Consider the following 23,319-nt stretch of genomic DNA (forward strand, 5'->3'; position numbering starts at 1 on the left):
CAACACCATTCCACTAGACCAGGGGTAGGGAACCTATGGCTCGGGAGCCACATCTGGCTCTTTCGATGGGTGCATCTGGCTCTTCGCTAACCTGTGAGCTAAAATATGGAACCTGCTGGTGACAGAACTGAGATACTACGCCCAGTGCTGCTTTAGTCTTCTTTTTTTGCGTTAGACTCTGCTAGAATGCATACTCTCATTGATTAGCAACTGCATAAGAATGTTGTCAAAAGTATTCTTTTTTTTTTCACTTTAAAAGTGGTGAAATTACTAAAATAAAAGACACCCATTTACATGTATTTTGACTTTTAAATCCGGAGTATGGCTCTCAAGGAATAACATTAGAAAATATGAATTGTTTATGGCTCTCTTCGTCAAAAAGGTTCCCGACCCCTGCACTAGATGCTAAACAATTAATTGCTTGGACACACTCCACAGTCCTAAACGTAGTCTCTAACCCAACTCACAGAACACATTGTGTCGGTTTATCTGCCGTAATGCCAATATAAATAATAGTCACAACTTAAAAGAGTTTCCGCAATTAGATAAATTTGTAAATAATCAAAATTATTATAACAATGCTTTCTCCGTCATACATTTCACTCCGTCTAGTAATTTTTCTTAGGCTTCTCTCATGCACAGACTTCAGCACGATAAAAAGAAAAACAACAACAATAATGATAGCGGGAACAGACTCCCAGCTCAGTTTGATAGCACAGCTGTGAGAACAGTGGGAGCCAAAAAAAGGAGAAGAAAAGAGAAAAAAACGTGAAGACCCAGGACTGTAACATACAAATCTCTTTTCTTATCTCTTTTGCGCTGAATTTACTTTTTCCTGCAGATATACCTTTCTTTCCCTTATGTTATTAAGCTTGCAAGCCAAGTCATGTTTGTTTATCCATAAATTTAGGTGTTTAACCCTTGGTTAACCCGCGCTTTGATTCTCAGCAAATTTCAGTCCACGGTCCAAGGCGTTTTGGTGTTTAGTCTAGCTAAAGTTCTCAGGAGCAAAGCATTTACTTTGTTGCAAGCAACCATAAAATAATTATAATAATATGAAACTAAGTTTAATAGTAATGCAAAGCAGTAGGAACCGGTGGCATTGATGGCCGATGTTTTATCAGGTGAAGGTGCCAGAACACGACACAAACCAACGATTCTATTGGTGGCCCGACGGCAAGTTGGACGAGCCCATGAAAAAGTTCAGAATGATGGTGCACCTCTTTGGCGCCAAATCGTCACCCAGCATTGCAACCTATGCACTGAGAAGGACCGCCGAGGATCACAAAGACACTGCATCCCCAGAAGCTGTCCAAACAGTCCTTTGCAATTTTTATGTAGACGACTGCTTGAAGAGCGTGCCTACAGAGGATGATGCAGTGACCTTGGCCAATGACCTTCGCACCTTGTGTGCTAGTGGAGGATTTACTTTGACAAATTGGACGAGCCACAACAGGAAAGTGCTCATGTCAAACCCGGGAGAAGAGAGAGCTAAAGAAACAATCTAGATTTCAGCTCTGAACCGCTATCTGTCGAGAGAACGCTCGAATAATAAGTTCTTAATGTTGAAAGTAAATTTGAAAATACATTTTCACCTTCAATTGTGTATTTTTTCTTACATTTCAATCCCCAGGTTTGATAAATTACATTGCGTGTCCAAATGCTCCTGGCCCGGCCGCCCCCTCTGTCAAATTTTAGTACCCATTCTGGCCCACAAGTCAAATTGTTTGCCCATCCCTGGTATAGACAAACTAGCCTCTTTTATACCATTATTGTCCCAAATTAAACACATTACCAATAAGCTGCCATTGACGGCGGTAGACGTCCGATTCATGTTGACTGAGGTGCAGATGCTATTTCTGTTATTAGAGCTCCATCTAGTAGATATATAACGCAAAGTTCTGATACGGTTTTAAATGAGTGCCGAGTACTCTGCACCTCACAGTCAACATGAATCGGACGTCTACCGCCGTCAATGGCAGCCGATGGGTTAAATGAGTGCTGAGTACTCTGCACCTCAGTCATTATGAATCAGACGTCTACCGCCATCAATGGCAGCCGATGGGTTAAATGAGTGCTGAGTACTCTGCACCTCACAGTCAACATGAATCGGACGTCTACCGCCGTCAATGGCAGCCGATGGGTTAAATGAGTGCTCTATAAGGGTTAAAAATAATATAATTCAGTGTATCAGAGGCTTACGTAGAAGTTCTGATCTAACCACTTTAACAGAGGTGTTGGGACATGACAATAATAGTATAAAATGTGGGATGGGCACGGGCGAGGCAAGTTTGTCTATACACACACGAGAACAGGACGTTTCGTTCCTGTCACCCAGGAACACATAAATTGAAAAACATGTACACACACGCCAATAATACACAACTTATTGATAATTTTGATGTTAGATATTTAGATATTAATGCTCTGACATTGTCAATGCAATGAAAAACTTGATCTCTCATGATTATAATTTTGAGAGCGAGAGATTACCTGATTGATTGCTTTCAACAGTAAACTCTCTCTCTCATGATTATAATTTTGAGAACGAGCGAATCCGGCAACGAATTGTCCGGCGACCAAACATCCGTTCGACGAAACGTCCGGGGACGAAGTGTCCGTCGACCAAGTGTCCGTTGACGAAACGTCCGGTCACGTTTATCACACACACGGTACACGGACGTTTCGTCGACGGACACTTGGTCCCCGGACGTTTCGTCGACGGACAGTTCCGATCTCTCTCATGATTATAATTTTGAGAGCGAGAGATTACCTGGTTGATCGCTTTCAGCAGTAAACTCTCTCTCTCTCTCATGATTATAATTTTGAGAGCGAGCAAATCCGTCGACGAATTGTCCGTCGACGAATTGTACGTCGACGAATTGTCCGGCGACGAAATGTCCGGCGACGAAATGTCCGGCGACGAAATGTCCGGCGACGAATTGCTACAAGATCAGAGCATAATGCCACGATTCAAAGAAATTCAAGAAGAAATCTATCAGTGTGGAAAAAGGTTACAAAGCCATTTCCAAAGCTTTGGGGCTCCAGCAAACCACTCTCAGATCCATTATCCACAAATGGAGAGAACTGGGAACAGTGGCAAACCTTCCCCAGAGTGGTCGGTCAGCTAAAATTTCTCCTAGATTGCGACGACGACTCATCCAGGTCACATAACAACCTAGAAATACATTGAAAGAACTGCAGGCCTCGCTGGCCTCAGTTAAGGTCAATGTTCATGACTCTCCTATAAGAAAAACACTTGCCAAAGCTGGCATCCATGGCAGAGTTCCAAAGCGAAATCCATTGATGTCCAAAAAGAATATAAAGGCTCGTCTTTGCCAGCAAACATCTTGATGATCCTCCACACTTTTGGAAGAACATTCTGTGGAATGATGAGTCAAAAGTTGAACTTATTGGAAGATGGGCGGCCAGTTACATTTGGAGAAAAAAAATGGCAAAGCATTCCATCAAAAGAACACAATACCAACAGTGAAGCATTGTGGAGGCAGTGTGATTGTCTGGGTCTGCTATAATTGATGGAATAATGAATTCTGCTGTCTACCAGCAAATTTTGAATCAGCACGTCCGGCCTTCAGATCGTGCGCTTAAAATCCAGCGCTCTTGGAGCATGCAGCATGACAACGAGCCAAAGCACACAAGCAGGTCCAACTTTGAATGGCAAAAAAAAAAAAAAAAAAGGTTTCTGAGTGCCCAAGTCAAAGTCCTGATTTAAATCCTATTGAAATTCTGTGGTGTGATCTGAAATGGGCTGTTCATGCTAGAAACCCTCTAATATTGCATATTTGAAACAATTCTGCACAGATAAGTGGGCCAAAATTCCTTCAAAGCGTGAAAGACTCATCACAAATTATCATAAACGGTTGATTTCAGTTATTGCTGGCAAAGGTGGCACAACACGTTATTAGGTTCAGGGGGCAATTACTTTTTCACAGAGGGCCAGACATATTTGTCATTTTTCTGCCTTCTGTAAATAAAATCATCACTTAGAAACTGCATTTTCTATTTCCTTTGGTTGTCTCTGTGTCATACTAAAATTGGTTTGATTATCTGAAACCTTTGTGTGTGATAAATATGGAAAAAACAGAGATCAGGAAGGGGGCAAATACTTTTTCACGGCATTGTATGATGGACAATTAAAACCAACAAGATTTAATAACTGAATCAAGACAAATAAAGCAAAAACAAACCATTTCAAATGTAATCTTTATTTTGAAAGTGATATCCTGAGCAGTGTTTTGTTTAGAAATGCCATTTTTCAATTTAGCCTGAAATGTTACAATATCAGTTATATCAGAAGAAATGTTTCTTTCCCCTTAAATCTTATCAAAATGCAATTCTTTCAAAGACCCCAATGGAAATGCCATCTTTATATCTCCAATGCCAAGCAATGTTATTATAGGAAAAGGGGCAATAAATTGGAAGTTCTGCCAAATTAAGTTCCAAGTAATAAGTGATTGGTGGCAAGCCTTTCATTAAAAAAACGGAATAAATCCAGTTTAATCTGAGAAATAGACTGAAAAATTGAGTCAAGCTTAAGTTTTAGAAATGCTAATGGTAATGGGCTTTGTAAAAAAAAAAAGGTAATTTTAATTTGGCTATTTCAGCATAGGGAACATTGATATCCAGCAAAAATCAGAGCAATTTCTGTGTTCAAAATGTCACAAAACCTCAAGGTTATTTGACAGTCATTCTGCTATAACGACCTGTGTGCACTATATGCACAGTATATGTATGACTCAAAGTCAGAGGATATATTAGTGTAACAGCAACCTTAACCAGCAAATTTAACACCATCACTCTACTCGGCCCCACCCTAAATACGTTTCATTTAATGTGAATAGTTTTAATGGTTTTTGTTCTAACAAATTTTCATGTTATCAATGGTATGTCCTTCAGGCATAAATTGGAATTAGTACTATTAGAAAAGTACTATGTTATGTGTAGACACACATGGTGGTTCCAAATTCATGAATTTTTTGACAAACAAGACACTTCATTTTATTAGCTAATAGTTTAAGACTTATTAAACATAATTCACTGTCAAAATTGATATTTAACTACAGTGACTATTAATGTGCAAATCAGCGTCAGGTCAGTCATAAAGGCTACTTCTACGAGAGCCAGTCAGGTTTGAGTCTGAATTTGATGTCAGCCCTCAGAAATGTCAATAAATCACATAAAAACTAACTCCTGATCACACACAGGGTACACGGTCTTTTGGTCGCGGTCTTTAGGTCGCCCGGAAGTTTGGTCGTCGTCTTTTGGGTCGTCGGTCTTTTTTGTCGCCGGTCTTTTGGTCGCCTGATCGGCTACTGCCATCTACTGTCAATTTATTAAATAGCAGATGGTGTTTTTATTGAAGCAGTCCAATGAAACTTCATTCTCTCTGGGAGATCTTGCAATGTTGAAATTCTTTAGATTAGATGGCCATTTTATCAAAGAAATAAAAGTATTAGTATACTTTTAGTTAGACAGTATTTAGATCGTTTCAACAGTATTTAGACTCTAAATACTGTTGAAACTATCTAAATACTGTTGAAACTATCTAAATACTGTTGAAACGATCTAAATATCTAATATCAAAATATCAATAAGAGCACTCATTTAACACATCAATAAGAGCACTCATTTAACACATCGGCTGCTGCCATTGACTGTCATAGGCGTCCAATGAACCTTCATTCTCTCTGGGAGAACTTGCAATGTTGAAATACTTTAGATTAGATGGTCATTTTTATCAAACATCAAAATGTCAATAAGAGCACTCATTTAACACATCGGCTGCTGCCATTGACTGACATAGGCGTCCAATGAACCTTCATTCTCTCTGGGAGAACTTGTAATGTTGAAATACTTTAGATTAGATGGTCATTTTTATCAAACAAATAAAAGTATTAGTATACTTTTATTTAGACAGTATTTAGATCGTTTCAACAGTATCAAACAAATAAAAGTATTAGTATACTTTTAGTTAGACAGTATTTAGACTCTAAATACTGTTGAAAAGATTTAAATACTGTTGAAACGATCTAAATATCTAATATCAAAATATCAATAAGAGCACTCATTTAACACATCGGCTGCTGCCATTGACTGTCATAGGCGTCCAATGAACCTTCATTCTCTCTGGGAGAAATAAGAGCACATATTTAACACATCAGCTGCTGCCATCGACTGTCATTTTAGCTCCAGTATTTGTATTTCATCACTAAGTGCTGATTTTACCGCATTTTAGTGCATTTTTGGCACTTTTGCGAATGGTCGCATATCGTCGCATTTGGTCGCGCCGACTTTTATCGCTGTCTTTCCCCCGGGAAAATCACCCCCAGAGCCCGGTAATCATGTCTGATAAGCTCGGGTATTTGTATTTCATCAATAAGTGCGTATTTTACCCCATTTTAGTGAAATTTAGGCCCTTTCGCAAATGGTCAACGCATTTGGTCGCACCGAGGTTTATAGCCGTCTTTCCCCCGGGAAAATCACCCCCAATTAATGTCTGAAAAGCTCCAGTATTTGTATTTAATCATTAAATGCTGTTTTAAAAACTATTACTCCGCTTTTGGAACACTTTTCTGGGCATTCTTAACCATTTTTCTACTTTAAGAGAGATTCTCCCAGAGAGAATGAAGGTTCATTGGACGCCTATGTCATTCAATGGCAGCAGCCAATGTGTTAAATGAGTGCTCTTTTTGATATTGTGATGTTTGATAAAAATGACCATCTAATCTAAAGTATTTCAACATTGCAAGTTCTCCCAGAGAGAATGAAGGTTCATTGGACGCCTATGTCAGTCAATGGCAGCAGCCGATGTGTTAAATGAGTGCTCTTATTGATGTGTTAAATGAGTGCTCTTATTGATATTTTGATATTAGATATTTAGATCGTTTCAACAGTATTTAGATCGTTTCAACAGTATTTAGAGTCTAAATACTGTTGAAACGATCTAAATACTGTCTAACTAAAAGTATACTAATACTTTTATTTGTTTGATAAAATGACCATCTAATCTAAAGTATTTCAACATTGCAAATTCTCCCAGAGAATGAAGGTTCATTGGACGCCCATGTCAGTCAATGGCAGCAGCCGATGTGTTAAATGAGTGCTCTTATTGATATTTTTATGTTTGATAAAAATGACCATCTAATCTAAAGTATTTCAACATTGCAAGTTCTCCCAGAGAGAATGAAGATTTATTGGACGCCCATGACAGTCAATGGCAGCAGCCGATGTGTTAAATGAGTGCTCTTATTGATGTATTAAATGAGTGCTCTTATTGATATTTTGATATTAGATATTTAGATCGTTTCAACAGTATTTAGAGTCTAAATACTGTTGAAACAATCTAAATACTGTCTAACTAAAAGTATACTAATACTTTTATTTCTTTGATAAAATGACCATCTAATCTAAAGTATTTCAACATTGCAAGATCTCCCAGAGAGAATGAAGGTTCATTGGACTGCTTCAATAAAAACACCATCTGCTATTTAATAAATTGACAGTAGATGGCAGTAGCCGATCAGGCGACCAAAAGACCAGCGACAAAAAAGACCGGCGACCCAAAAGACGACGACCAAACTTCCGGGCGACCTAATGACCGCGACCAAAAGACGGGTGACCAAAAGACCGGTGACCAAAAGACCGGCGACCAATCGACCGCACACGACACACAGTAAGAGTGATGACAATCAGAATAGGGCACCTAGTTCTGTATCATCTCACAGAGCTCATTGTCAACTGTTCACTCTAAAATGCCTGTGGTTAGCCTCCCAGTTCAAGGAATACGTTGAAGCATTTTGATAAAGGGACTTTTAAACACTTCAATAGAGCGTGCCATATTATATTCTGATAATACATTATCATTTATACAATAAATGCACATGCACTGCTCACCAGATTAAATATCATCACTATGCCTGTTCAGCAGCTCTAACGTGTTTAGGTGTGCCTGTGGAGGACTAGGATTTTATGATTTAGTCATCCAGGTCTCTGTAGAATAAGTTGGTCTGAAATTTGAGAAGGCATTCTGCTTGATGTGTTAAGTGGTGAGGATTTAAAGAGTCAGTAAAAGACTGCACATGATGTTGCGAGAAGAGTTTAAGGCCTCACAGGTTGGGCTGTGGACTGGCACAGGTGCTGCTGGTGGCACTGGATCCGGGACTTTCCAAAGCAAGTGGTCTGGGAATAAAGGCATTATTGTCGGCGCTTTCGCTGATATTCATGTGATCCGAATGGTGCTGGTGGCTGACCACAACTCTGAAAGAAGAGAGCAACTACAGTATTTACTCACATATAAGTCGCCCGCGCGTATAAGCCGCACCCTGAAAATTGCCTTGACATTTTTTTTATTTTACAATTTCTCGCGTATAAGCCGTCCCATGATTCCCAATTTTGACCTCCATATTCATGGTTTTAATAGGGAGTACAAATGTGTTACTTTGAAGGGAAAATCTTAAGAAAAATCAGCACAAGTGGTAATTCTGAGATACCGTATGAATCAAAAGCACATAATTAGGGTCAATATCATAAAGAAGTTAATATGTCTGTCTTTGTAAATGCAAAATATCAAATTATTCAATTTGAAAGAAGAAATAAGTCTATCTTGATGAGAACCTGATGCTTTCTAATTACAGAAATGAAAATTTTCTTACCAAAAGTTTAAGATGTTGTGGAAGCCATATTGCTTCTAATGTCAAAATATCTCAATTCTTTCGATGGTTCAAATTACTCCAATAGTTGTCACTTTTGTCACGAATGTTTTATTTCAAAATCAAGACTACTCGCGTCTGGCCAGTCAAAGCACGTCACCGACCTAGGTTAGAGGGCTGCCCTGGACCTAGGTAAGATGGACGTACACCGAGCGAGCAGTGACGGGAACGGGAGGTTTTTCACGTTTTATGCAAGATACGTACGTTTTTTTTTTCTTGAATTTCATTCATTGATGTCAAAATAAATTTTGTTTAGCATTTTATCTGTTTATCTTTTCTCTATTTTGAAATAAATTAATGTATCAGCCGAATTCGTGATGTCACCCGCCGACGCAACGGTGCCATCTTGATGTGACGTCATCGTGTCACAGCGCGGTCAATTTGCAGTTTTTTTGCATGTCGTGTTTTTATTCGCATATAAGCCGTACCCTCGATTCAGTCATCATTTTTTTGTCCGACAAAAGCGGCTTATATGCGGGTAAATACGGGATATCTCAAAAGTGGGTTTGTATATATTGATGACAATGCTAACAATTGAGTCAATGTGCTCACCTGGATTTAGACGGAGTGATTGGTGATTGTCTGTGATGATCAGATTTAAGGATGCGGTTATAATCGGACCACTAAATGGACACAAACACAGAGAGGGTGTGCATTTAATATTGAGGATCCTGTATAATTCAGAAATGTTTTTACCATGTGAGCAGGATCGGTGGTGCCTAAATGGACCCCTTTTTGACACAAAGGCCTCAGCAGATTGATACCTGCAAACACAGAATCTGATTTAATATCCTGGTCAAACCGTTTTGAGCTTAACAAGAAATTGTCTGTAAAACTACACAGTAAATCGCAAATCACAATTTTTTTCTGTAACCAGCTATGTACACCATCCTCAAAGAATACGGCGCTTTTTAAAAACTGTTCAAGAAAGAACTGTTTATAAATTTGACGAAACAGACCTAAATGTCGATGTAAGGGCCAATCAGGGAGTGATTGAGGCATGTTCCTTATTGGTATATGTTTTGTATAGTTTCTTTAATATTTTAATATTCGATCATTTAGTTAAAAAGACTGATAATTTCATAGCTTAATTACATTTAGAATTCATTAGTTTAAAAGTATAGACAAGTGAGATACAAACATTTTTTATTATTTTGAATTGTGGACATAAAATTAGTCGTGACCTATTTTCAGTGTTGAGGCGTGGCCCAGGTTTCTCCAGTCAGATGAAATCTCCTGATAGCGTCAGTTTTTAGACCATGCGACGTGATTTGTATTATGAAGATCGTTATTAAATAGGTTAAATATAACTTTCTTGTCCTGTCGTCTGCGTTCATGACTCCACGATAATCCGGTTTCAAGAAGTGTATTGAAGACGTTGGTAAAATAAACCTACATTTGTCAAAAAACTTGCTAAGCTAGCTAGCATCACATGGTGCTAGAGAAAAAAAGTGGCTTGCGACTAGACGTAGCGTATCCCAAGGTGGTTGGATGCTCAAAAAGGGAGATGATCGGGCGTAGGAGTAGGAGAACGGGTAATCCATTAATTCTACGAGACAAGGTAAAGAGGAATCTTCATATTGTCTATGGCAGGCAATAGACCAAAATAACTGGTTCAAACCCAAAATGGCGCTCATCACAGACTTTATGAAAAGAGCCAAAAACTGGATTGCAGCTGCACATGTCATTGTTTCCTAAGGAGCAAGGTCATGTTGACAAACAGTGAGGCTGCTCCACCATAAAGGCAGCCTGAAATTAAAGATGTATTGCAAGATGGCGTCCAGCCAGAGAATGGTGATGCACAGTCTTTCATCCGAGCTTTCGAACACACCATAGAACAGATACCCCTGAAACCAAACAACTTCCGGTTCACGTAGCGTAAAAACAGGAAAATGACTTAAATCTCGTAATATTACGACTTTTTTTCCTCCCAATACTTCAACCACCTAAAATTACGAGAAGAGCCGTAGTAAAAATAAGCAACCAAATGACTTTAATCTCATATTACAATTTGAATCTTGTTATAGTACAATCTATGATTGCATATTTCAATTGTAACCTTGTAATAGTTTGATTTTAATCTCTTAATATTGAGATTTCTCTCTTGGATTATTACGATGTATGAGGTATCTTCTTGTAATTTCCTGTGGCACACCTGAGCACTGCTCACGGCACACTGAATTGATCTACCGTGTGTTATACCCACAAAGAAGTGAACTTTCGGAAAAAGCCAACAATATCATTTTCCCTATTACAAGGACACCAAGCGAGTAGGAACCACTAGGAATAAGAAAATGAACCAGCATTATGAGTCAATTATGCCATATATCGTGAAGCTGGGCTAACGAGAGGATGTCAACACGCAGCTCGAGAACTACTCAGAACCCTCCCGGCCCCAACTGATGAGGAGCTCGTCGAAATGATCTCATCGGGGAGTGAGGAAGAAGAGGCAGCGGACAAGGACAAGAATGAGGATGAAGACATGGCACGGAGTTGGCAACAATGGGTCGAGGAGATTGATGACAACATGGTCGGAGCCATTGACTTTGGCAATTGTCTTGACAGTGTCATGTCCTTGCAAAAATCATATTTGTACAAGAAACAGCGGTCGTCATGTTCCCTGTGCACCAAAAACCTCTCGCAGAAAGAAGCTCCTCCTGTTGCCCCTACGGCATAGTGATCATCATAGGCGCCGTTCAAAGCGGCTGCTAGTTGCAGTGGCTCCCTAAACCCTGTGTTTTTAGGGCTTTTTTAGAGCTTTTTTATCCTTTATTTTTACATTTTATTGTCTCTTAAGATTTTACTTGTTACTTTGCTTTATATATTATATTCCAAACTTTAATGTTTTAAAACTTTACTTTCAAGACTCTACTCCGAGACTCAAGTTGTGCGAGAGGCAGTCTTTGAGCTATTAGTTTAGTTTATCTTTTGGGAATTCTGGACATTATATTTTGACCCACTCAGCCATGCCTCCGCTGTCTTACACAAAGGATCAGCTGTTAGCGCTACGCAACACCTGGATTCCCCTGGACCTGGACCTGGGCCTCCCCGCGGAGTTAAAGAGGAAGAGAAGAGGATGCAGAGCTGGACGAAAATGTCAGGAGAGAAAGCGACGCTTCAGACCCAGCATTCCATCTATTATTATGGGGAACGTAAGATCTCTCCCCAATAAGATGGAAGAGCTAACAACGCTGACCAAACAACAACGACAATATCGGAATATCTGCATTATGTGCTTCACGGAGACCTGGCTGAATGAACTAATTCCGGACTCTCTCGTCTCCTTGGACGGTTTTCAGCTGGTGAGGGCGGACAGAGATGCTGAGGAGAGCGGTAGGAAGAAAGGGGGGGGACTAGCTGTTTTTATTAATAGTAGATGGTGCAGCCCCGGGCACATTACTGTGAAGGAGCGACTCTGCACTCGAGATATCGAGCTAGTAGCTGTTAGCATCAGGCCGTTTTACATCCCCCGGGAGTTCTCGCACGTTATCATAATAACTGCGTATATACGTCCCTCGGCCGATGCGACAGTCGCCCGCGAGCTGCTTCACGCCACTGTGTCCCGGCTGCAAACGTCACACCCCCAGTCTCTCCTTCTTATCTCTGGTGACTTTAACCATGCTCCCTTGGCTTCTACTCTCCCCACCTTCACTCAGTTTGTGAAGTGCCACACCAGGGAACAAAAAACTCTGGACCTGCTGTATGCCAACACAAAGGAGGCATACAGCTCAGTCCCCCTCCCCCCACTGGGCCGCTCAGACCACAACCTGGTCCATCTGATCCCCACCTACATCCCTATGGTGAGGAAAATAAAACCTACCACGAGGATCATACAAAGATGGACCGAGGAGACCAGCATGGTACTGAGGGACTGTTTTGAGACCACTGACTGGGAGGTGCTGTGCAATTCACATTGTAATGACATTGACAGCTTGACCCACTGCATCACAGATTATATTAACTTCTGTGTTGAGAACATTGTACCCTCCAAGAAGATCCGTTGTTTCTCCAACAATAAGCCGTGGGTCACCAGGGATCTAAGGGCCCTCCTGAACAAGAAGAAGAGGGCTTTTAGGTCTGGGGAGAAAGAGAGCCTGAAAATGGTCCAGAAGGAGCTGAAGAGAGAGATAAGGAAGGGTAAGACCATCTACAGGAGGAAGCTGGAGAACCAACTCCAGAGAGGCAACACCAAAGAGGTCTGGAGGAGCTTGAGGACTATTTCGGGCCATGGAGGCAACAGCGAGGGAGACCCGGAGTCTGGCGGCAGGGAGTGGGCCAATGAACTGAATCAGTTCTTTAACAGATTCAGTCCTGCCCCTACCCCCCTGACCCCCCAGACCAGAAGCAACGCTCCCCCCTCGTTCTCCTCCTCCTCCTCTTCCACCGGTCTCTGCATTACTGTCGATCAGGTGATAAAACAGCTCAAGAAGATCGAGGCAAGGAAGGCTACCGGTCCAGACGGCCTCAGCTCCAGACTACTGAGAGAGTGTGCGGATCAGCTTGGTATAGTGATTCTGCATATTTTCAACCTCAGCCTCAGTCTGCAGAAGGTCCCCACCTTGTGGAAAACTTCCTGCGTGGTCCCAGTTCCTAAGACTGCGTACCCCAGGGAGCCAAACCACTTCAGGCCGGTAGCATTAACCTCTCACCTGATCAAGACATTGGAGAGAATCATCCTCAATCACCTCAGCCCCCTGATGAATGCAGAGCTGGACCCTCTGCAGTTCGCCTATCGTCCAGGCATTGGTGTGGAAGATGCTACCACCTACCTGATGCACAGGTCTCTTTCACACCTGGAGAACGCGGGAAGCACGCTGAGAATGATGTTTTTTGACCTCTCCAGTGCCTTCAACACCATTCAGCCGGTTCTACTGAGAGGGAAACTGGAAGAGGCTGGAGTAAGGAACCACCTAGCCGCATGGATCATCGACTTCCTCACTGACAGACCACAATATGTGAGACTCCAGGACTGTACGTCTGATGTGGTAGCTTGCAGCACGGGGGCCCCACAAGGCACAGTGCTCTCTCCACTCCTCTTCTCCCTCTACACATCGGACTTTAAACATAATACAGACACCTGCCACCTCCAGAAGTTCTCTGACGACACCGCTATTGTTGGACGAGTGACGGACGGGAACGACCTGGAGTACAGGGGAGTCATCACAGCCTTTGTTGACTGGTGTAGGCAAAACCACCTCTACATCAACACCAGTAAGACAAAGGAGATGGTCATCGATTTTCGGAGGAATCCTCAACAGACCACTCAGGTGAACATCCAGGGTACAGACATTGAAATCGTGGAGAATTTTAAGTACCTGGGTGTTCACCTCAACAACAGACTAGACTGGTCCACAAACACAGATGCCCTGTACAAAAGGGGCCAGAGCCGCCTCTACCTACTGAGGAGTCTACGGTCCTTTGGAGTGTGCAGGACACTGCTGAGGACTTTCTACGACACTGTGGTGGCCTCTGCAGTGTTTTATGCAGTGCTTTGTTGGGGATGCGGGAGCACGGAGAGGGACAGGAACAGGCTGAATAAGCTGGTCAGGAGGGCCAGCTCTGTTCTGGGCTGTCCTTTGGACTCTGTGGAGGAAGTGGGAGAGCGGAGGATGCTGAGCAGGATGATGTCCATCATGGACAGCACCTCCCACCCCCTGCATGAGTCTGTGGAGTCCCTCCGAAGCTCCTTTAGCAATAGACTGCGGCACCCTCATTGCAGGAAGGAGCGCTTCCGCAGATCCTTCCTCCCATCAGCTGTCAGGCTCTTTAACAAAAAAATGGCTGGGTGTTAAGACCTACCGTATGCATGCATGTACATTTATGTGTATGTATGTATGTATATATGTCCTAAGCAACACGCTTATTTAATTATATATTTATTCATGTATTTATTTCTTGACCTACTTATTACCTATCTATTACATATCTATTTATGTCTAAAATGCCTTTCCTATTCCTGCATCCTCACCCTCTTGCCACTGGAACAACGAAATTTCCCGAATAAGGGATGAATAAAGTTATCCAATCCAATTCACTGAAGATTCCATCGATGATCCATTGCCTCTCGAATCTAACGAAGAGGACTTGGACTAAAGCTCCCAATAACCTGTTTTTGTAAATTGTTATTTAAATCAATTGCTGTGAGTACAGTACGTAAAGTATTTTCATTTTTTCATTTATAGATTAATATTGAGATATTGATACATTACATTCTTTTCGTGTTTATTGCCATAACATTTAATAAATACACGTCTTGATAATTGTACTTGTGTACTTGGATTTTTGTAAGGGTGTGAAAACATGTAGTTTGGTACTAAAATAGGGGTCATCCTACTTCACGGATTTTCCATTATCACGGCCATGTCTGGTGTACATTATCTACGATATTCTAGGGATTACTGTACATAGTTTTTGTTTGTGAGGCTGAAAATAATCTGCTTGCCAATGGTGATGAGGTCTTCAGTTGATTGTTATTTTTTTAATTTACAATTGTATGAAAAGGCTTGGGCATCCCAGATCATTTTCAAGATTTTCCTTTATAAATCAATTAGTAGTTCGGACGATCAATTTCCGTTAAATATATCATCTAGCAGACAAACAGTGATATTTGAGAAGTGAAATGAAGTTTCTAAGATTTACAGAAAGTGCAATAATTACTTAAACAAAAGTAGGTGGGTGCATACATTTGGACACCCTTGTCATTTTATTGATTTGAATACTTTAGGACTAATTATTTTGATTTTATTCTTCTCTGAGGAGTGGCAACATGGGAGCCTCAAAATGTCAAATGGCCTGAAAACAAAGATTGGTCAATATCATGCTTTAGGGCAGGGGTCACCAAACTACGGCCCGCGGGCCGGATACGGCCCGCCGGCACATTTGGACCGGCCCTCTGAACAATACCAGAGATGCTATTGGATTTTTTTTTTTTTTTTTTTTTTTTTTTTTTTGATGCGGCCCGCCGGCACATTTGGACCGGCCCTCTGAACAATACCAGAGACGCTATCGGATTTTTTTTCCTATTTGGCCTTGAAGACTGGGACGTTTTAATCTTGTGTTTGGTTCATTGCACCCCTGCTGAACCCACAAATCATCCCAGTGAAGCGGGGCTTCGCATTGCTTCTTTGGTGACACGCGCGGGGAGAGTGTTTCCCTTTGATGCATGCGGGCACGTCCACCGTTGCATGCACGAGCAGTGTTACCGAGACATCTGGACGATCGCAGGTGAGGGCGGAGCCCTGGGACCATCGCGGACTATTCACGCATATTAAAACTGCAACCTGTTTGAGAACGGAATAATGGCGAAAAAGTTAGGTGAGAGAAAAATTGATTCAGAATGCAGGGTATTTAACCTGGAGTGGACAAACGATTATTTTTTGTTCAATGCAAAGAAAAGGCTGTTTGTCTCATTTGTCAAGAGACGGTGGCGGTATTCAAAGAATACAATCTTTGCCGACACTATGAATCCCGTCACAAAGACAAGTACGATAGCTTGCAAGGCCAAATACGAGCAGACAAACTCTCAAAGTGAAAAAGTGGACTACTATCTCAGCAGAACCAGGCATCCGTTCGGGCCAGCTTTTGGGTTGCTAAATTGATAGCACTGACGGAGAGTTTGTTAAGAAATGTATGGATACTGTCGCGGAGGAGGTGTGTCCCGAGAAGAAAGATGCATTTAATGCCGTAAGTCTGTCGGTGAGTACAATGACCAGACGCGTTGAAGAAATCGGGAGTAATGTATATGCCCAGCTGCAGCAGAAGACGAAATAATTTGACTTTTTTTCATTAGCACTGGATGAAAGCACGGACGTGCAAGACACAGCGCAACTGCTCATTTTTATTTGTGGAGTTAGCGCAAACTTTGAGATTTGCGAGGATCTGGCAGCCCTCCAAAGTCTCAAAGGGACTACAACGGGAGAGGATATTTTTGACAAAGTGTGCCAAACCATGGAGAAGTTGGACCTGGACTGGTCAAAGCTAGCTAGCATCACGACTGACGGGGCTCCTAGCATGGTGGCCGAAACTCGCGGTCTAATAATGGGACGCATGAACCGGGAGTTGGAAAAAAGGGGTCTCACCGCCCCGCTACGAGTCCACTGCCAAATTCACCAGCAAGCACTGTGCTGCAAAATGTTGACGTGGGATTCTGTAATGACGGTTGTGGTGTCGTGCATAAACTTCAGAGCAAAGGGAGAAGATTGTGCATGGCACAACAGAAAGTTAATGTTCCATGGCTTTTTTTTCTATGAAGAACCCAGAGAGAGTTATTTAGTTATTATATATTTCATAAATAGTGTTATTTATTTTCTGTTTTTTCTGTGAAGAACTCAGAGAGGGTTATTTAGTTATTATTTATTTCATTAATAGTGTTATTATATGTTTGCTGACTTTTTTTCTGTAAAGAACCTGGAAAGGGTTATTTGGTTATGTGTGGCTTTCTGGAAAACAATAACAAAAAATTAAGCTCCCCTACGATCGTCACACTTTTTCTGTTACAAACTGACACCGGCCCCCCATCAGAGAAGGGAAAAGTTATGTGGCCCCCACAGGAAAAAGTTTGGGGACCCCTGCTTTAGGGGAACGATACAAAAAGCTAGTTCAGAGATTTCAACTATCAGTTTCGACTGTAAGAAACAGTGAAGAAATGGAAGACCACAGGCACAGTTGTAGTTAAGGGCTGTGAGTAGCAGGCCAAGAAAAATCTCAGATAAGCAGTGGCGAAGGATGGTGAGAACAGTCAAACTCAACCCACAGACCAGCTCCAAAGACCTACAACATGATCTTGCTGCAGATGGTGTCACTGTGCATCGTTCAACTATTCAGTGCACTTTTCACAATGAGATGTTGTATGGGAGAGTTATCTGGCAGAATACTTTTCTGCGCACACGCCACAAACAGTCGCTTGAGGCATGCTAAAGTACATTTGGACAAGCCAGCTTCATTTTGGAATAAGGTGCTGTGGACTGATAAAACTAAAATTAAGTTATTTGGACATACAATGGCGGTATGCATGGCGGAAGAAGAACACAGGATTCCAAGACAAACACTCGCTAACCACAGTAAAATTTGGTGGTGTTCCATCATGCTGTGGCGCTGTGTGGCCAGTGCAGGTACTGCCAATCTTGTTAAAGGTGAAGGTCGCATGGATTCCAGTCAGTATCGGCAAATACTAACAATGTTCAGGAATCAGTGACAAAAAAGCACCATGGCTGGATATTTCAACAAGACAACGATCCTAAACACTGTTCAAATTCTACTAAGGCATTCATGCAGAGGAACAAGTACAATGTTCTGGAATGGCAATCTCAGTCCCCAGACCTGAATACAGTCGTACCTCGACATACGAGTGCCCCGACATACGAGCAATTTGAGATACAAGTAAAATTTTGAGCAGATATTTATCTTGAGGTACGAGAAACATTTTGATATACGAGCAAACAGCGGATGCGAGATGCTGCTCATAAGAACATCATGGGCAGTCTCTCTCCCCGCAACTCCCTCGTGTAATGTCTCTGTGGTCGCAACTCCCTCTTTGTAATGTCTCTGCAAGCACTGGGTGGAGAGTTGCACTTTTTCAGTGTTTTTTTTTCTTCCTGTTAGTCAGTGCGAATGGCGTATATGCTACTTCTCGTTGGCGAGTGGTCGTGCGTTATCCTATTGTGAGGACATTTGTGTGCATCATTTTGGGAATATTTTGAAGGGAATACAAACTCAAACAACCCTTGATATTGACTGAAAGTCAGTGTGGAGGCGGGGCAAATAGAGCCAACCCGGGAGAAGAAACGTATCAAAATGTCAAACAAAATTAGAATTAACTTTAGTGTTAGGTTAGATTAAACTTATTTTTCAGTGTGTCTGCATTGTAATCCAAGTTCATTTAAATTTGTTTATGTTATGTTACGAGCGGGTTGCCGTGCAAAAAGTCCCCTCCCCCCACTCGCCCCCCCTCTCTGTCCATCTCTCTCTCTCTCCCCTCCGCGAAATCCGTGTAATTTTAGTACTATGACACACATTTTAGTAATATTAAACCACTACAGTGGTACCTCGACATACGATCGTAATCCGTTCCGAGACTGAGATCGTATGACGAGATTCTCGTAACTCGAGCGGACGTTTCCCATTGAAATGAATGGAAAACAAATTAATTCGTTCCAACCCTCTGAAAAAACACCAAAAACAGGATATTGGATTGGAAAAAATGTTTTATTTCTTCTAATTCGCCATCTATTAACAAAGTAACACATAACTAGTGGTTTAATAGTATTAAAATGTGTTTTATCTAACTAAAATTGGGCAGATTTCGCCGACGGGAGACAGACATTTGGGGGTGTGGGGGGCTGGGGTTAATTTTTTTTCCACGACAACACACTTGTAAACGGAACAAACAAATTTAAATTAACCTGGATTAATATATACAGACACTCAAACATACGTTTAATGTAACTTTACACAAAACTGAATTCTAATTTTGTTGTAATCTTTTGTTACCTTTGTTTTCCGGATTGGCGGTTTGCCACGCCTCCACCCTCACGTTCGCTGTCGATGGGCTGTTTGCTGTTGTACTACGTATTCCCTTCAAAATATTCCGAAAATGATTCACACAAATGTCCTCACAATAGGATAACCCACGACCACTTGCCAACGAGAAATAGTCTTGTAGTACATTTTAGCGATCGCTCCGCTGCTCATAAAGACCGGCTAGCAACTCCCTCGTTGTAATGGCTCTGGTCGCAACCGCTTTGAACAGCGCCTATGAGAGAGGGTTGCGACCAGAAATATTACAAAGAAGGAATTGCGAGCCAGTGCCGCTGATGTTCTTAGGAGCAGCGAACGAGAAGTAATATAATACTCCTCGTATTAGATAATAATAATAACAGGAAATGCAACAGCTGAGCTTACCCACGTATTGATTGTGGGTAATAAAGTTTCATTCTGAGAAAGAGTGCCATTGCCTATCGGCGTTGTGTGCACGAGTATACTTCATTACCCAGAAAGCCCTCTTTTTGCCCGCGCATGCGCGTTGTGCGTTTCCTGGTCGATGTGTAGGAGAAACTCGTCTGAATTAATCGTTCAGTGCTCGTAGATATTGTTATACACGAAAGATATGCAAAAAAGACCATGGCCACCTGGCTTGGTCGCATCACGAAATTTTGATCGCATGACGGGCAAATTATTCGATCGAAATATCCTTCGTAAGACGAGAATATGGTATGACGAGCGGTCGTATGACGAGGTACCACTGTAGTTATGAGTTACTTTTTTAATAAATGGCAAATTAGAACAAATAAAAATGTTTTTCCAATCCAATATCCAGTCTTGGGTGTTTTTTCAGAGGGTTGGAACGAATTAATTTGTTTTTAGTTTATTTCTATGGGAAACGTTCGTTTGAGTTACGAAATCGACATATGAGCACAGTCTCGGAACGCATTAAGCACGTATCCCGAGGTACCACTGTACTACTGAAAATCTATGGAGTGATTTAAGACGGGCTGTCCATGCTCGGAAACCATCAAACCTGACCGAACTAATAATAATAATAATAATCGGACATAGGCCCTGTCGTCATTATCAACAACAAAAAACCCTACTTGTCATCACACCCAGCGATATTTTGTAAAGAAGAATGGTCAAAAGTACCTTCAACCAGAATCTAGAACCGAAATGGAAGTTATAGGAAGCGTTTAGAGCAGGAGTGGGCAAACTATTCCACAAAGGGCCACAGTGCGGGTTTTCATTCTAACCCATAAAGAAGACACCTTTTCACCAATCTGGTTTCCTACATGTGCAATCACTGTATTGCAGTCAGGTGCTTCTTGTTTTCTACAGAAATCGCATTGGTTAAACTGTCTGTGCTGGATCGGTTGGAACAAAAACTTGCACCCACAGTGGCTGGCCCTCGATGACCGATTTGTCCACACCTGGTGTAGAGGCTGTTATTTCTGCAAAAGGAGGATCTACTAAGTATTGATGTAATTTTTTAGTTGGGGTGCCAAAATCTATGCACTTTCTACTTTTGTTTAAAGAATTATTGTTCACTTTCTATAGATTCTATAAACTTAATTTCACTTATCAAATATGACTGCTTGCCTGCTATATGATATATTTAACAGAAATTGCTGATCCAAACAACCAATGATGTATAAAGGAAAATCTTGAAACTGATCAGGGATGCCCAAACTTTTTCATATGACTGTATTTCATATTCTACAGCAGTTTTGAAATTTAATAAATTTATAGAACTGTATAAAAATAAAGATGCCTGCATGTTTTTAGTGTGTTAGGGTTATTGTGCGACAAAACCACAAAAAAGCTTTTTTTTTAAAAAAATCATATCTTATATTCTATATGTTTAAAGTAAGGTAAGGTACTTTGAAAATTTAATAACGAGTAAAGTAATTTATTTACTAATGCACAAAAGTTTGATGCTCCAAATTTGAAAGACAAAAGATGTTAGTTATTGTGATAATCGTTAGACTGAAAATGTTTTTTTTTGCTCATCATGATAATTTTGTCATATCCAGACCTAAGCAGGACTTAGTGATCCACTGCTACTGCTACTTTAGCATCTAGCTTGATGTTGATGTGTGCAGTGATGGAGAGGGCATACTAATAAAATAAAGAATACTTTAAGGTTTCAAGTTATTGATCCATGTTTTTGTTTGAGTTTTATGCATCCTTTCAGATGTTTTTTTTCCATATTTAGAAGGCTGCATTTAAGCAGGTTTGGACTAAGGCTGGGCTACACTAAAAACTGAGAAAATGTTATAATGAAAGCCATATGTTGTTTGAACATAAAACTAAAACATTTAATATAGTGCTCAATGAGGTTTCAGAAATAATAGATGTAAATGAACTTTCCTGTCTATTTTCATTTGTTTTTTTTTCTACAGTGTTCTTAAAAAATTGCAATAATCAAGTGTAGTATTAATTAATCGAAATGTGACTTGCGAATCGTGATACAAATCGTATCCCCAGACATGACCCAAATTCACACCGCCACTATACAGTAGGTTATAACATTCCGTGCATTTTTCTGTCCTGTTATGAGAGTTCATGATGGCGACATCATGACTGCAAACAATTACTTCTGGCAAGAATCTGAGTTCAGAATCGATTCCATCACACCTTCCAACATTGGCTGTGATAGAAGAATATACTGCAAACCTTTAGTCCTGTTGTTCCAGTACTTTTGCTCCCACTGGTCCAACACAATGCTGAGGTACCTCGGACACTCAAAGAATCTGAGGTATCTAGATGAGGACGGCGATGGGAAAATACGCTCAAATCCTCCACAGCGACTCAACTCATCTTCGCTATCGGCAAGCACACGGACATCGTTGGGAGTCAAAATATCCAACACTGTTGCCAGTGTGCCCTGAAAGCAGAAATTCAATTTGAATACTGTCTCATATGACATACATATGAACCATTCAGGTTACAAAAAGTCTCAATAAAAACATTTTGTCTCTAGATACGAATGGAATTTGATAATTCCGAAACGAGAAATCTAAATTCAAACACATCATGTATTTTATTTTGAATTTGCCGTGTTAGAGTTGCTCTCCTGACACACTGCTTGCATTCCATTGGCTTAAAAGGAATTGCATCTCCATGATGCCGAGGGTAGTGCACTGTAGGCGGTCACGAGAGGTGAACCGAGCAGGGTAGTGGCCACTGTGTGCGACAATGGGCAACGACGTGAATCTGACCCAAAGATGGCAAGAAGTAAAGAGAGGGCTAGTGGCCACTTTTCGAGTATGGGCGCGACTGTCTGATCAGAAGTCCCCTTTCTGGGCACTTTTTCATCCTATTCAAGGACAATGGTGGAGCCGCTCTGGCGGTGAGTTCCGGATTGATCTTGTTCATCATGGAGTTCTCACACGTTTATGGAGTTTTTCTTATTGTGAGTAATGCAGCTTTATTTTTGGGCTTCATCAAGGGCTCCAAGAAAATTAGTTATTTTTGGGCCGAGTGAAAAGAAGTGTGCTGTTATCAAATAGTTTATCAGTCTTGCTATCACCCACCTTGACGATGTACGTCTTCCATATTTTAGGAAAATTAAGAAATTTCGCCAAACGCAATCATCATTGGATGGTTATTTCAACAAATGTCACGTAATGTTTGCCTCCTCCTGCGCCCTCAACTACGCACTTGCCCATCCACTACAATGAATTGAAAATGTATCTGCATGTCATATGAATTTTACTACCTTAATAATTTAAAAATTCTTTTTTTCCCTTTTTGTGTTTCCCAGATATTTCATACAAATCGGTTGTATCGGTGGCCTGAGAACGATGGGGAAGAATTAGACCTATTACCATATTTACAAGCATATAAGCCTCCCCGCATTTAACCGCACCCTTAAAATTGCCTTGAATTTTACAATCAAAGTGGAATTTTGTTTTATTTCAAAATCAAGGCTACTCATGTCTGGCCATTCAGAGCATGTTTAACTAGGTTTAGACGGCAGCACCCTTGGTAAAATGGCAGCATCCTGACCTAGGTAAGATGGCCGTGACCCGATCAAGCAGTGACAGGAAGGTGAGATTTTTAAGGTTTTATGCAAGATACGTATGTTTTTGTCTTGAAT

The 23,319-nt window shown here is 41.1% G+C and overlaps 1 protein-coding gene across 8 annotated transcripts in view; it reads right to left on the reverse strand.

Annotated features, from left to right (window-relative positions):
• Window positions 1-7,845: 7,845 nt before the first annotated feature.
• Window positions 7,846-23,319, reverse strand: part of ttll4 (tubulin tyrosine ligase-like family, member 4) — a 58,700-nt gene continuing 43,226 nt past the window's right edge. For all 8 annotated transcript variants that reach the window (XM_077617064.1, XM_077617066.1, XM_077617063.1 and 5 more), the window contains 4 exons: window positions 21,894-22,104; window positions 9,426-9,493; window positions 9,282-9,352; window positions 7,846-8,277 (listed from right to left, as the gene is read on the reverse strand). In XM_077617064.1, coding sequence (XP_077473190.1) covers window positions 8,127-8,277; window positions 9,282-9,352; window positions 9,426-9,493; window positions 21,894-22,104 — 501 coding nt within the window. In that variant the 3' untranslated portion in view covers window positions 7,846-8,126. The remainder of the gene's footprint in view (window positions 8,278-9,281; window positions 9,353-9,425; window positions 9,494-21,893; window positions 22,105-23,319) is intronic.

The sequence above is a fragment of the Stigmatopora argus genome, chromosome 13 (assembly GCF_051989625.1).
Source record: "Stigmatopora argus isolate UIUO_Sarg chromosome 13, RoL_Sarg_1.0, whole genome shotgun sequence".
Classification (NCBI taxonomy): Eukaryota; Metazoa; Chordata; class Actinopteri; order Syngnathiformes; family Syngnathidae; genus Stigmatopora; species Stigmatopora argus.